This window comes from Dermacentor andersoni, chromosome 1, assembly GCF_023375885.2.
Source record: "Dermacentor andersoni chromosome 1, qqDerAnde1_hic_scaffold, whole genome shotgun sequence".
Taxonomy (NCBI): domain Eukaryota; kingdom Metazoa; phylum Arthropoda; class Arachnida; order Ixodida; family Ixodidae; genus Dermacentor; species Dermacentor andersoni.
In genome coordinates, this window is record NC_092814.1 from 110,705,924 (window position 1) to 110,718,239 (window position 12,316).

Below are 12,316 nucleotides of genomic sequence, written 5' to 3' on the forward strand. Positions count from 1 at the left end.
TGAAAACAGTGAGAGAGAGAGAAATTTATTTACAGAAAGGCAGAGGGCCTGAGCTATAACTTGCTCTGGCCTGCTACTCTACACTGGGGAAGAGGGACGGGGAGGGAAAGGGCTGATGAGTGATGATGGTGTAAGGAAGAGATGCGTATATACAAATTCACAGAGTTGTGGCCTCTCTGAAGCCGTGCGTCCAGCCCAGTGGCTTGGAGAAAACCTATAGCGGCTCTTGTTACAATTACTACATGACCGGGGTTGTTGAAGTATGGGAGAGGCCTTTGCCCTGCAGTGGGTGTAACCAGGCTGATGATGATGATGATGATGGCTCTTGTTACCAGGGCTGCGCTATTTGCATTAGGCCAAGGACCTAGAAAAAGCTCGTCCGATAGCGGTCTCTCATGGATTTTTGCAATGGAAGAGACAAGTTGCTGTCGTGCTTGCGCGTGGGCGGGACACACACAAAATATATGTTCGTGTTTCTGGCACCTCACAGCATTCACAGTTTGGGCTAGTATCACTGGCACCTATCATATGTCGATAACGGTTGGTAAATGCGACACCAAGGCGAATCCTGTGCACCATGCTCGTGTGGCTTCTTTTGAGCTTGTGAGGCATACGAAATTTCATTTCTTGGTCCCATTTGTGTAATCGTTTGTGTCGTCGATCTGGTTGTCTGGTTGGGTCCAATGTTCTAACGTATAGTTGCGGTTTACGCGACGAAGTAGGGCGTTTGTGTCTGTACGTGAGAACGGAATGCGTACTTCACAAGCATTATCTAAAGCAGTTTTCGCTTCAGCGTCTGCCTGTTCGTTCCCGATCAGGCCACAGTGTGAGGGTATCCACTGAAAGGTGACATTGTGGCCATTTCTAGTTGCGTGGTCGAGGCGTTCTGTAATTTCTATAGCCATGGAATAATACGGGCCCCGTCTGAGGACACAGTCAATCGTTTGAAGAGCTGGCTTGCAATCGCAGAATATCGCCCATGCGTGAGGAGGCTCCTCGGAGAGAAATCGAAGTGCCTCCCGGATAGCAACAAGTTCTGCGGCAGTTGATGTTGAGCTATGGTCTAGTTTAAACCGCCGAACGATGATCATATGTGGAATGACGAAGGCTGCAGTGGAGGCATATGGTGACAGAGCCATCGGTACACACGTGTACAGTATCTCTGTACTTTGCAGAAATGTGCCACAGGAGGAGTTGCCTGAGGCCAATAGATGCAACGGATGACTTTTTAGTAATTCCAGGTATCTGCAATGTAACGACAGGTTTAGGCAGAACCCACGGGGGTATTCTTGGAATACAGGCGGGAGAAAATCTCGACGGCAAAATGCTTTGATGGCGCGATATAGTCCTTGAAAAGCTGGAACCTGGGTGGGTAACAGGGAGCGATGACAGAGGATGGTGCCTGTGTCGGGTCAACACGCGAAGGTACATTCGAAGAGGCTCGCAGAGCAAGTATACCCCAATAGGACAAGCACGAGCTTCCGCTATTGTTCCATTGGTTGACGTGCATCGTGGGAGGCTTAAACATGTGTGCAATGCTTGAGCTTGAATGCTCTCCAGCGCGCGCACACAGCTAAGTCCCATGCTTGAGAGCGCCGGCATGCTGTACCGTATATACCCTACGAATAGTGCTTGGTACAATTGGAGTAATGACGACTCCGAGGGGCCCCATCTTGTTCCTGCAACGACGCGAAGGACGTGAACAAAACTCTTCAGCTTTGACTTCAGTGCGGCGACGTGTCTTGACCAAGATAATCCCCGGTCTATGACTAAGCCAAGAAATCTGTGGTGTGTAACCGTAGGTATCGCTACTCCGTTAACGATTATCGGATATTTGGTCATTTGTTTTCGCGTGAATGTAATCACGGAACATTTTTCTGTTGAGAGTTGGAGGCCTTGACGCCGCAGATACTTAGCTGTGATTGTCACTGCACGTTGAAGCCTAGCACGCATTTGGGGACGGGTGGCTCCAGATGTCCATATGCATATGTCGTCCGCATATGCGCTAATCTTAACCGTGCTAGGAAGTTCGGATGCAAGGCCAATCAATGCAGCATTGAAAATAGTTGGACTGAGAACTCCTCCTTGTGGAACACCTCGATGTATATGGTACTGTCCGGTGTCGCCATCACTTGTCGACATATACACCGTGCGACCACTGAGGTAACTAACAATCCATGCATATAGCCAGCCACTGACGTCTAAATCTTCCAGTGCATCAAGGATTGCATAATGGAGTACATTGTCGTATGCACCCTTAATATCCAGAAAAACAGCTCCAACTAACCGACGGCGACTTCTTTCTTGTTCAACAGTGGAGACCAAGTCGATAACACCGTCAATGGAAGAACGGCCTCTTCTAAATCCATGCATAAAATCAGGAAAGCAATTATTTCTCTCTAGAAACCATTCCAGCCTTGACAAGACCATTCTTTCCATTACTTTGCCGACGCAACTGGCTAAGGCGATCGGTCTGTAGGAGGAAAGCTCCTATAGGGTATTTCCCCGGTTTAAGCAGCGCTACAACGCGACTGCATTTCCAACAATCTGGAACATTTCCTGTATCCCAAGTCGTATTATAATAAGATAGAAGAAGACGTCGTGATTCGGTGCCAAGATGGCAAAGTGCAGCGTATGTGATTCCGTCTGGTCCTGGTGCCGATGAGCGTCGAGAAACCGAAATCGCAGCGTCAAGCTTTTGCATCGTAAACGGTACTTCGAGTCGCTCATCAGGTGACGGGGGCGCGATGGTGACAAGGGATGAAGTCACTGCATTAGATGCGTCCACAATGAGTTTACAGTAGTCCTCTGCTACCTCCAATTCGGTCCGGCGTTGATGTAGAGCCACCACACGGAATGGGTGTCTTTGTTGTGGAGTTGCCTGTAGACTTCGTATGACCCGCCGGATCTTAGATAGAGGCTGCCTTGGATCTAGGGATCCACAGAATGCCCTCCAACGCTGTCTATCAAGCTTCTCCAGATGCCGAAGAACATGTCGTTGAGCTCGGCGACTGTTCGAAAGATCTGACAGTGACTTTGTTCTTCTGTATCGCCGTTCCGCGCGGCGACGGATTGCACGAAGGGCCTCATATTTTATGTCGACCGATGATCTGTGCCTCGGTATGCTGATTTCTCTGGTTTTGTCCCGCAGGGTAGAAGCAATGATGTCCTCTATTTCGGATGGAGATGTCATACTCTGACAAGCGGTGTCGACAGAAGTCTGAAATTATATCCAGTCTGTTTGACGAATGTTACGTGAGGCTGAACGGCGAAACCAGCTAAAGTGAACGTAAGTGGGGAGGTGGTCACTACCATGCGTCTCTAGATCCGTCGACCAGCATGCTGAAGACAGAAGGCTCCTTGATACAAACGTTATGTCAAGACAGCTGCTGTAGGACGTGCCACGAATAAATGTAGGAGACCCATCATTGAGCACATTTAGTCCCTGACTACACATGAAGTCGGCCAAATATTTGCCACGAGAATTCATCGAAGTGCTACCCCACATGGGATGGTGCGCGTTAAAGTCACCAATCACAATATGAGGACCTTGCGATGCTTGCAGCAGAGACATCAGGTGCGATCAATCGATTATTGCTCTTGGGTGGATGTATCCTCCAATCACTGTAACCGTGCGATATCTGTGTTTTATGGTAAGGCATACGTAATCATTAGTGGTATGCGATGGGACGTCATGTCTGAAATACACCAGATCGTGACGTATACAAACTAACACTTTGCTAGAGGTTTGGTCGTTACGAGACCACATCTGGACATATCCAGAAATACGGAAAGAAGAAGCCATATTAGGTTCACAGATAACAATAACAGGAAATTGGTACTTACATACCCGCTGTCGGAAACCTGACAAACGACCACGTAGACCTCGAGCATTCCATTGCATAACAAGCGATTGACGCATCCGTTCTTCAAGCATCATCGCCATACTTGCTTAGTGAAGAACCACTAGCAGTGGTTCCAACACTTCAAGTAGCTGCACGGCAGCCTTGGCAGCCGGGGTATTTAGGCCGGAAAGAATCCTGCGCATGGAGCCCATCAAATTTTTCAACATACTCGTGACGTCAATGTCATCCATCTTTTCATTTTCTTCAGTGCGTGTAGGAGCGGTGCACAAGGGCGTTCCCGCAGGCCTTGATGGTAACGAGGGCCACTGAGTCTCCGATGTGTTTGGAGCCGATGATGAGCCGCCTTTTACTTTCGCAGCATACAAAGGCTTTGAGGCACGTGCTTCTTCATTCCTGAGACGAGGAGGGGGTGGATGCTGCACTTGAGCTGTCGTTCCTCCTACGCGAGAAGGGCTGCGGTCCCGTTGATGTCGGTGTCGTGAACAGCGTGTGCGGTGGCGGATAGCCCTTGCCGCTTCCTTGTGCGTGGAATGATCTCTACCCATCTTCTTCAGAATACCCATTTCCTTCCTGATCTTTGGGCACTCTTTTGAGGTTGCGTCGTGAGCACCAGAACAATTTGACAATTTGGACACTTCGCAGCAACGTTGCAATTGCTGTCTCCGTGAGGTCCACCACCATCGTTTGCATGTTACTGCACCCTTGCAAACTGCACTGACATGCCCAAGTTTCATACACTTGTGGCATTGTAAAAACCTCGGCACGTAAGGACGTACCGGATGCCTCGCATATCCAACCTTGACATGTGTTGGCAAAGTTTCCGACTGGAACACTAATTTGACACATCGGGATCGTCCAAAACGGCGAAAGCTGATCACAGGAGCCGACGATGATAGTAGTTTCGCCAGGTCAGTGTCTGTAATATCAATGTCCACGTTGTAGATGACGCCTGTCGTCGCTTCCTTGCTGTATGTGGGGAATGCGCGAACAGGGATGCTTCCCAACTGAGTGACGTTTTTCAGTGTCTCCAGTACTGTCGGTTATTGACTTCCACCGACAGGATGTTCTTTCGAGCGTTTATACGTATTTCTTGTACTTGACCATGGGCAGTTCGTTCAAAATATTCCGACAGGCTCTGCCCGTTCAGTGTGTTGAGGTTGTCTGTTGTCGTGGTTGGTACGTATGCAATAGTGTATGACTGCTTGCCACTTGCCTTTTTCGTCGCCTGGCGACTGGTCGGTGATGTTCTTCGTATCTTTCTCTTGAGACGTCGGCTTGACACCACGGTAAAATCGCTGTCCGAGCCCATATCATCTATAGAGGAGCCATCAGATGACTCAATCGGGACCATGCTGGGGTCGAAGCGGTCACTCACGTCACCGGCATAACGAACTGGCCGTTCAGGACCCAATTGCTGGGCGGGGTTTGGGTCCCCCATTGCAGAGGACGACGTCCCCCAGTTTTCTAGTCACTGATTGCAGAGATCACAGAAAATAAAACAAAAAATGCAGAGAGCTCGAAGCTGAAGCTGCTCGCTACGATCACTTCTTCCTCTTCCCTGAAAACAGTGATTGCTTGTGGAACTATGCCAACTTTTTTTCCTCTCTTTTTTTCTTTGTCACAGCGTGCAGAATTTAATAACTCAGTCACGTTAGCTAAGCAGTAACTTGGAGCTTGCTATTGCAGTGCGTGATTGTGTCATGCCACCGAAATAATGCTGCATTCACGGTCGACATTACGTGCAGTATTGTAAGGAACATCAGGTCGATTGGAACTGCTCTTTTACACATACTTAACGTTTCAACATATGTTTATGTCTCAGTTGGATAGACGAGAAACACTTACGCTTTCTCGGACCGGGTGAATAACGGTTCAACTATTCGATATCCACTGTGCGGTTCAGTTCATAACTTTCGTTCGAGATGTGCAAAAGTGACAGCTTTTCAGGTAGTACTCGTATGATTTGCGGCATAAGTCTGAAAACTGTCAAGTTTGTAATAGTTTATGAGACACTCAAAGAGCTCGCAAAGACCAGCGACGCGCAGCACATAATAATTTTTCATTGGATACTGGGATATTTTAATATTCCACACTGCAGCCAGTGCCGCAGCACGACAAACATGTAGGATAAATTAGGTGTTCTCACTCAACTGTAATAAGGTGATCTGCGGCATCTTCGATGAGCCGCAGCGATCCATTATGTACATAGGATATGGGTTCACTATGATATCAAAACTAAAAATCAATTTTGTATGGCTACACTTATTTAATTTTAACTTCAGCTTAGATTACATAGAAACACAGACATTCTTATTAATCGACTACGACTTGACACCGCCTATACGATACACTGTCTTCACCCGAATCGAATGCGCTCTAATTTCGCGGTAGGTGCACGTAAAAGAACCGCAGGCGGTCAACATTAATCCGGAGCTCCGCTCTACGGCGTGTCTCATAACCAGATCGTGATCTTGCACGTAAAACCCCATAATTAAACTTTTTTTTAAAAATTTAGTTGTATAAATGTTGCCACGCGGACAAAGGCGCATACTATCTTTCTGTAATGGCGTCATCGTGATTAACCAAAACACCGCCTGATGTCGACGCTAATGGCATTAGATCGCAGGTCCTTAATTCTGTTTGAAGTTACTGGGCCCGTGGCGAACAAGCGTATTTCTTTCTTTCTTTCTTTCTTTCTTTCTTTCTTTCTTTCTTTCTTTCTTTCTTTCTTTCTTTCTTCGTGCTGTCCCGTTTTATGCCATGTGGTAGTGTTGTCACATATTGTTTCAAAAGTTTAGTTGGCATTGTTGGTATCAAAGTTATTCTATAATGTCGGTGTTGTTTTGTTTTGGTTGTTACGTTGTAACGCCGTTTTGTGTGCATTCCCTCCAAGAATCTCGCTTCCCCACACAAACTACGGACATAACTATAACTGCATAAAAGTGCATGGGAATGTGAGACAACGAGTAGCCGGCAACGCCGTATTTGCTCCAATATTTCTTTTTTACCGTGTGAATAAGAGAGAGAGAGAGAGGGAGAGAGAGAGACGCGTTAAATCCGGCCCGGCAGGCTTAGCGCTTTTCGGTTATCCATACAAGTATAGGTAAAGCCGCGAGCAGATTTCACGGCGCCGCGGACTGCAGTTGTCGCAGTAAAGTTTGTCCCGTCCCTCTCTCTAGCACGCTGTGGAGCGAACCTTTTAACGTTGTGTATCAAATCGAGGCGGATCATGTGTAAACATAGGCACAACAAGTGCGCCCCCTCGGTTGCCGCGCGCTCATCGCGATTGGCACGGAGGCTCATTGTGATTGCTACGCAGGTTGGTTTGCTTTGACAGGTCGGCTTCGGCGCAGCGCGGCCGCTGTCAGCCCCTGTGTTTGTTCCCTTTCGGGCTGTGACCACGCTGCCTCAGCGGCGGAATGAAGAGCGCGGAGGCCGCGGGGAGAGCATGGGGGTGAAATGCGCGCGGCGGCGCAACCCCCCACCTCCTCCTCCCCCTCCTCGCGTTATCTCGCGTACGCCGCGCAAAAGCAAAGAAATCGTTTACGAGCGAAGCTGCCGTTTTGGTCCCCGCTCCGAACGAGCTGTTGCCGGACAGTCCACTTGGCGGCACCTTTCAGGGCGCGCCGCTCGTCGGGCTGTTTCTTTGTTCTCCCGATGCACCTCGCCTCTGGCGTCGACCGCGCGCCGCTCTGATCGCCCGACGTCCCGGGCACAATTTGTCAAAAAACACAAGAAGAAGATGACGCTTGCGGGCCTCTCTCTGCGCAGCGCGCGATCTTTTCAAGTCGCTGGAATTACAGGACCGCGCCGGTGCACCAGCACCACTTGTATTCTTCCTCTTTGGACTCTCGCCTTTTGTTGTTCGAAGACTCCGTGTACTATATATGTGCGCGCGCGTGTATGTGCGTTCTTTTTCGATCTTCTTTTTTTTCACGCAAGGGCGCAGCCTAGTTAGCACGGCATCCGTATACGTCCGCAACGGCATGCGTGCTCTGCCAGTTGGCCTGTCCTCATTGTGCCCGTGGCTTCCCGGCATGGTCGGCCGACTGTACCGGTATGTACCACATAGGCTCCAACTACGTGTTACCTGTAAGGCACGAGGTCGCTTGAAACCGCTCCAGCAAAGACGCAGAACTACTCTGCCAAAACTATACGCTCCCCTTCAGTTAAGACAAGGTCATCTTCTGTTTGACATGCGTCTGGATACTTCTACGGAGCACGGGTCTCCGCAGGTCTTCCTGAAATAGGACGACGCGTTGGCTGTTAACTTAAATGTCAATTGTAAGCAATTGATGCCCAAACAGTACGTATAAAAAATGACAGGTTAGTATAGAGTGTAGTGTACAATCGGTCCTTGGTCTGGCCCAGGCGAGGTATTTTTAAAGCATTTCGCTCCTCCTACTTGAGAAATAAGACGAATGAAATAGCTAATCCAATTCTGGTAGCAGCCATGGCTACTCACATGTGCACCTTCTGGATGCATGCGAAAGGGCATATTGTTTAGTTTACATACATACACATAATTGGGGCTCTACATCTCGATCAGCGACGTGTTCTTGATAGCACCTCTAGAGCAGTGGATAGGTGCTCCACACGGCTGGGTGATCAGCATTAGTGGACTCGCACACCTGACGCTGCTCTTCACTAAATTACCCAGGACTCGAACTTGACTACACGTTAACAGTTGTTACAGGGAGGAAAATTTACTCCTGTGAAGAGCAGGCTATATACTGTGCAGAGAAGCTCGCCAACAATACACTCACGTCATTGCAGGCATCCTACAGAGCTCTTTCTCAGCCTCCAGAAATTATTTTTGCATGAAAACTAATTGGCTGCAAATGTGGCTCGGCAACCTGTACGCCCTCGTAAGCCCATTTGTGGCAAGGTAGATTCTGGAGCAGAGATAAGTGCGAGGCATTCGTCGCCCAGCGATTGGATTCGAACCAGAATGCCCGTGTGTTCGTCCGGACAACCTATCGGCCGGCAATGCAGCTGCCATTACGACGCGTCGTTGCTTTGCCTCGCGGCTGCGCCGGGGGCTCTGAGAAGGCGCGATAGCGCGGTCAGAGCTTGACGTCGGTCGCCAGCGTGTGCCCCCACGGAAGTCTCCCCGGGGAGCCGCCCTACGCATATGTGCGCCTGCGGCGCGTTTATCCGCCGCTGCTACTTTCCGATGCAAGGGCCAATCCATCTTCGACAGGGGCAGACAATGCAACACCTCGCGCCGTGGACGCGCCAGTGTGGCGGCCCAGCAGACTAGCGAACGCCATGATGCCGGCAGGCGCGGCGGCATGGCCGCTCTGCTGGGCCGCCGTCGAACCGCTGCTCTGGTCCTGGCCGACGATGCCTTCCGGCCGCCGCCTCGGTGAGTGCCACGCGCCTCGCTCGCTTCGGCCTGAGCCACGTGCACGCCCGTATCCAGGTCCACTTTATGAAGCAATCCGATGTCACCTAAAGGAGTACGCGGGGTTGCGTGCTCCCGAGAGCTCTATCTTGACAGCACGGTGTCCAGGTAGAGCTCGTCGGTGCACAGCTTGCATCAGCCGTTATCTGAATGAAGCTCGAGGTCTTGTTCCGTAACATTTACGGCGACGGGAACTGACGACTGGGTTTGCCCCTCTCGCACATTCCCCCTTTGATATATACGCTGCGGCATGCGTCGTATAATCAGCATAACATACAAATGCCATATGCAACATTTTACAGTGACAGCAGCTAAGAGCTCGAAACACGCTTTGCTCCATGAATCCCGTCACTTCGGTGTGTAGGGGTCGGCTCTCCGTCATCGTTGTCATCGTGTCGCCGTGCCACCGATACTCGTGTTGTCCTCGTCGCATACACTCGCGGGGAGCTGGCACAGGATTGCAAGAACTATCACAGCGTTGCCAGCGTGAAGGAAGGAATGCGGGGAACGCTGCTGGTCTCGAAGTCGTTGGTTCGATCCCAGCCTCGGCGGTCACATTTCGGGGGAGAAACGCCCGTGTACTTAGATATAGGGGCACGTTAAAAAAATCCAGGCGGGCAAAGTTAATCCGGAGACCCCCACTACGGGCGTGCCTCATAATCATATCGGAGTTTTGGCATGTAAAACCTCGGCTTTAATTCATTTTTTAACTTTTTAGAAGCTGCCGCTGCCCCGCGCGCTCTGTATACAAATAATCAAAGGCCGTATTCACAAAGTATTTCGTTGGTAAGGGCTGTTCGCCATTGGTCGGTTGCCTTCGATAACAATGTGTCCGTCAACATGATTGGTTGTCATGTGCTTTTAAGAACAGTTCTAGCGTAAAAAGTCTTTTTGTGAATACGGAGCCCAGACATAACGCTGGAAATGCGATATACGAACTACCAGTATATACTTCGGTTATCGGCGATGTGAACGTGGGCTGCAGCCAATACGAAAACAGAAAAAAGCGTTCCTTGCGACCGTTGCGGGCAACGCACCCGCAATACACAAGCTGCTGAGCATACGTCACCTGATGATGATTTATTGGGATCCCTCTGAAACGCGGTGGTGACAAATACTCACCCAGCATGCTTGAGTTAATCAGGCATGCTATACATGCTAATAATTCTAGCATTTTTGTATGCATATCCTTAATCTTTTTTTTTTCAATTCCTCAAAACTTCAATGTCTACCTATGGCTGTAACGGATCCGGTCGTATCAATCTATTCCCAGATTTTTGTCTTCTAATACTTTAAAAGTCTCTTGCTTATCTCGAATGGTAACCGGTTGATGTTTCCGTCCACTTTAATCCAAACGCTTCTGGAAGGTGTACGTTACCTAAGGGTCTCGCTGGGTGAATACCTTCGCATCGTATTAGGATGTGCTGAGTGGTCTCCAGATTTTTGCTGCTGCGGACACATGTCAGACGCCGCAGACGTCCAATACTTCCCGTGCAGACCAAAAATATTTCGGCGAACTCTACTGGCGTACATTTTCTCAGAAGGCAAGATTAATAGACGGGGTCCAGTTTTCAAAAGTTACTCGCACGCGAAATGCGAAGGTTGTGGGTTCGGTTCCCACCTGCGGCAAGTTGTTTTTTCATCCACTTTAATTTCCATTAATTTATCGTTTCTTTATTTCATTTATTAAACACAAGTAATTTCCCCTATGTTGTCCTTGGTGTCAGTGTTTGTTGGCTTCTCATGATATGACTAATAAAAATCGGGACCCTCGGTTAACCCCCTCTCTTCTCGTTTTGCAGTGATTGTCATTTGAAGCGGCGAACAGCGATGAAGAGAAGTGTCAGCTTATTTTTACCTGTGGTTTGCCTGCATGTTTGTTTAGACACCTGCGGCTTGGCTATGACTGCGACAATGGGGCGTGGATTAGCTCAAAAGCTGCTGAATGAACAGAGCTGGTAGGGAATTTCATTCTGTAAATAAATCCTTGTTGGTGTGGCAAAGTGGCAAAAGATAGGAGAGGACGGGGCTCGTCAGGTGAATAAACAAGCTAAATGGGTATCGGGAAAACGTACTCAGCCCATGAAAAAGGCAGAGCTGAAACCACGCTGAAAGCCAGGTTCCTTAGGACGTCTCAGTTCTCCTGCCACCAGATATACTTGACTTGGATGCACTCCACGAATAGCGCGTGCCTCACTCGGCGTCGGTGATGCTGAGTGGCGCCTTTCCTTGTTTGAGGGAAAGTGGCATATCAGTTCCACTTAGCTTCGCTTCTGGGACTATATCTGCAATAGGACTTACGTTAACAGCAGTAAATGCGAATAACGAATAGCAATACTCGCTGCTGTACGCATTTCTTTTAGCCGTCAAGCGCACCGCATTATCCAAACGGCTAATTAGATGTCGCAGGAGCTGCCAAAGATGCAGCACAATTGGACTTTCCGACCGCCTTTCGCGTTTAAGTGTTCGTCTGTGTCTATGACAGTTAAAAAGTGCTAGACAGCACCTGGTCATTAAACGAAGAAAGCACAAACACCCTCACTGACCTCGAAGCATTTCGGCACGCAATCGTCCCTCTTGTGGTCCTTTCTGTTTTGTATTATATACCACCCCGGCCATAACTCCCGAGTCGGTAGGCGCCATTACGGTGGGGCAACGCGCGGTAGCCGGGCACGGCGGCAGCGTTGTCGGTTATAGTAACAACGCGAATGTCGGCAAAGTTTAGGCGAGCTGCGATGGCCCGTGTTGGCAATATCTGCCCCCACCAACGGCGGCTTGAGGCCTTGGCGCCCATCAAATTCGCAACGGCGCGACGCGCGGTGCCAAGCAGCTGCCGGCGGACTGCGCGCGCTCGAGCGGTTCCCAGGCGTGGCGTTTTGTATGCACCGCGCATCTGGACAGCGCTTGCCCGCGCGATCCGTCGCCAGTTTGGTTGACGCGGCGCCTTATTTCGGCGCGTCGGGCAGGTGGATGCTGCTCGTGGCGGGCACCTCGGGGGCGAGCAGTTGCCGCCTTCTGTGATGTGGGAGGCAGCTGGACGCCC

General features: G+C 49.7%; 1 protein-coding gene across 2 annotated transcripts in view; it reads left to right on the plus strand.

The window, feature by feature from the left end:
• The window catches only part of L (zinc finger protein Lobe), a 172,564-nt gene that overhangs the window by 111,378 nt on the left and 48,870 nt on the right, over positions 1–12,316 (plus strand). The window contains exon 1 of one of the 2 annotated variants that reach the window (XM_050193530.2): positions 9,118–9,234. The exons of the other annotated variant lie outside the window; for it this stretch is intronic. Coding sequence (XP_050049487.1) covers positions 9,138–9,234 — 97 coding nt within the window. The 5' untranslated portion in view covers positions 9,118–9,137. Of the gene's footprint in view, positions 1–9,117; positions 9,235–12,316 lie in introns of those variants that run through there. 2 annotated transcript variants of the gene reach the window in all.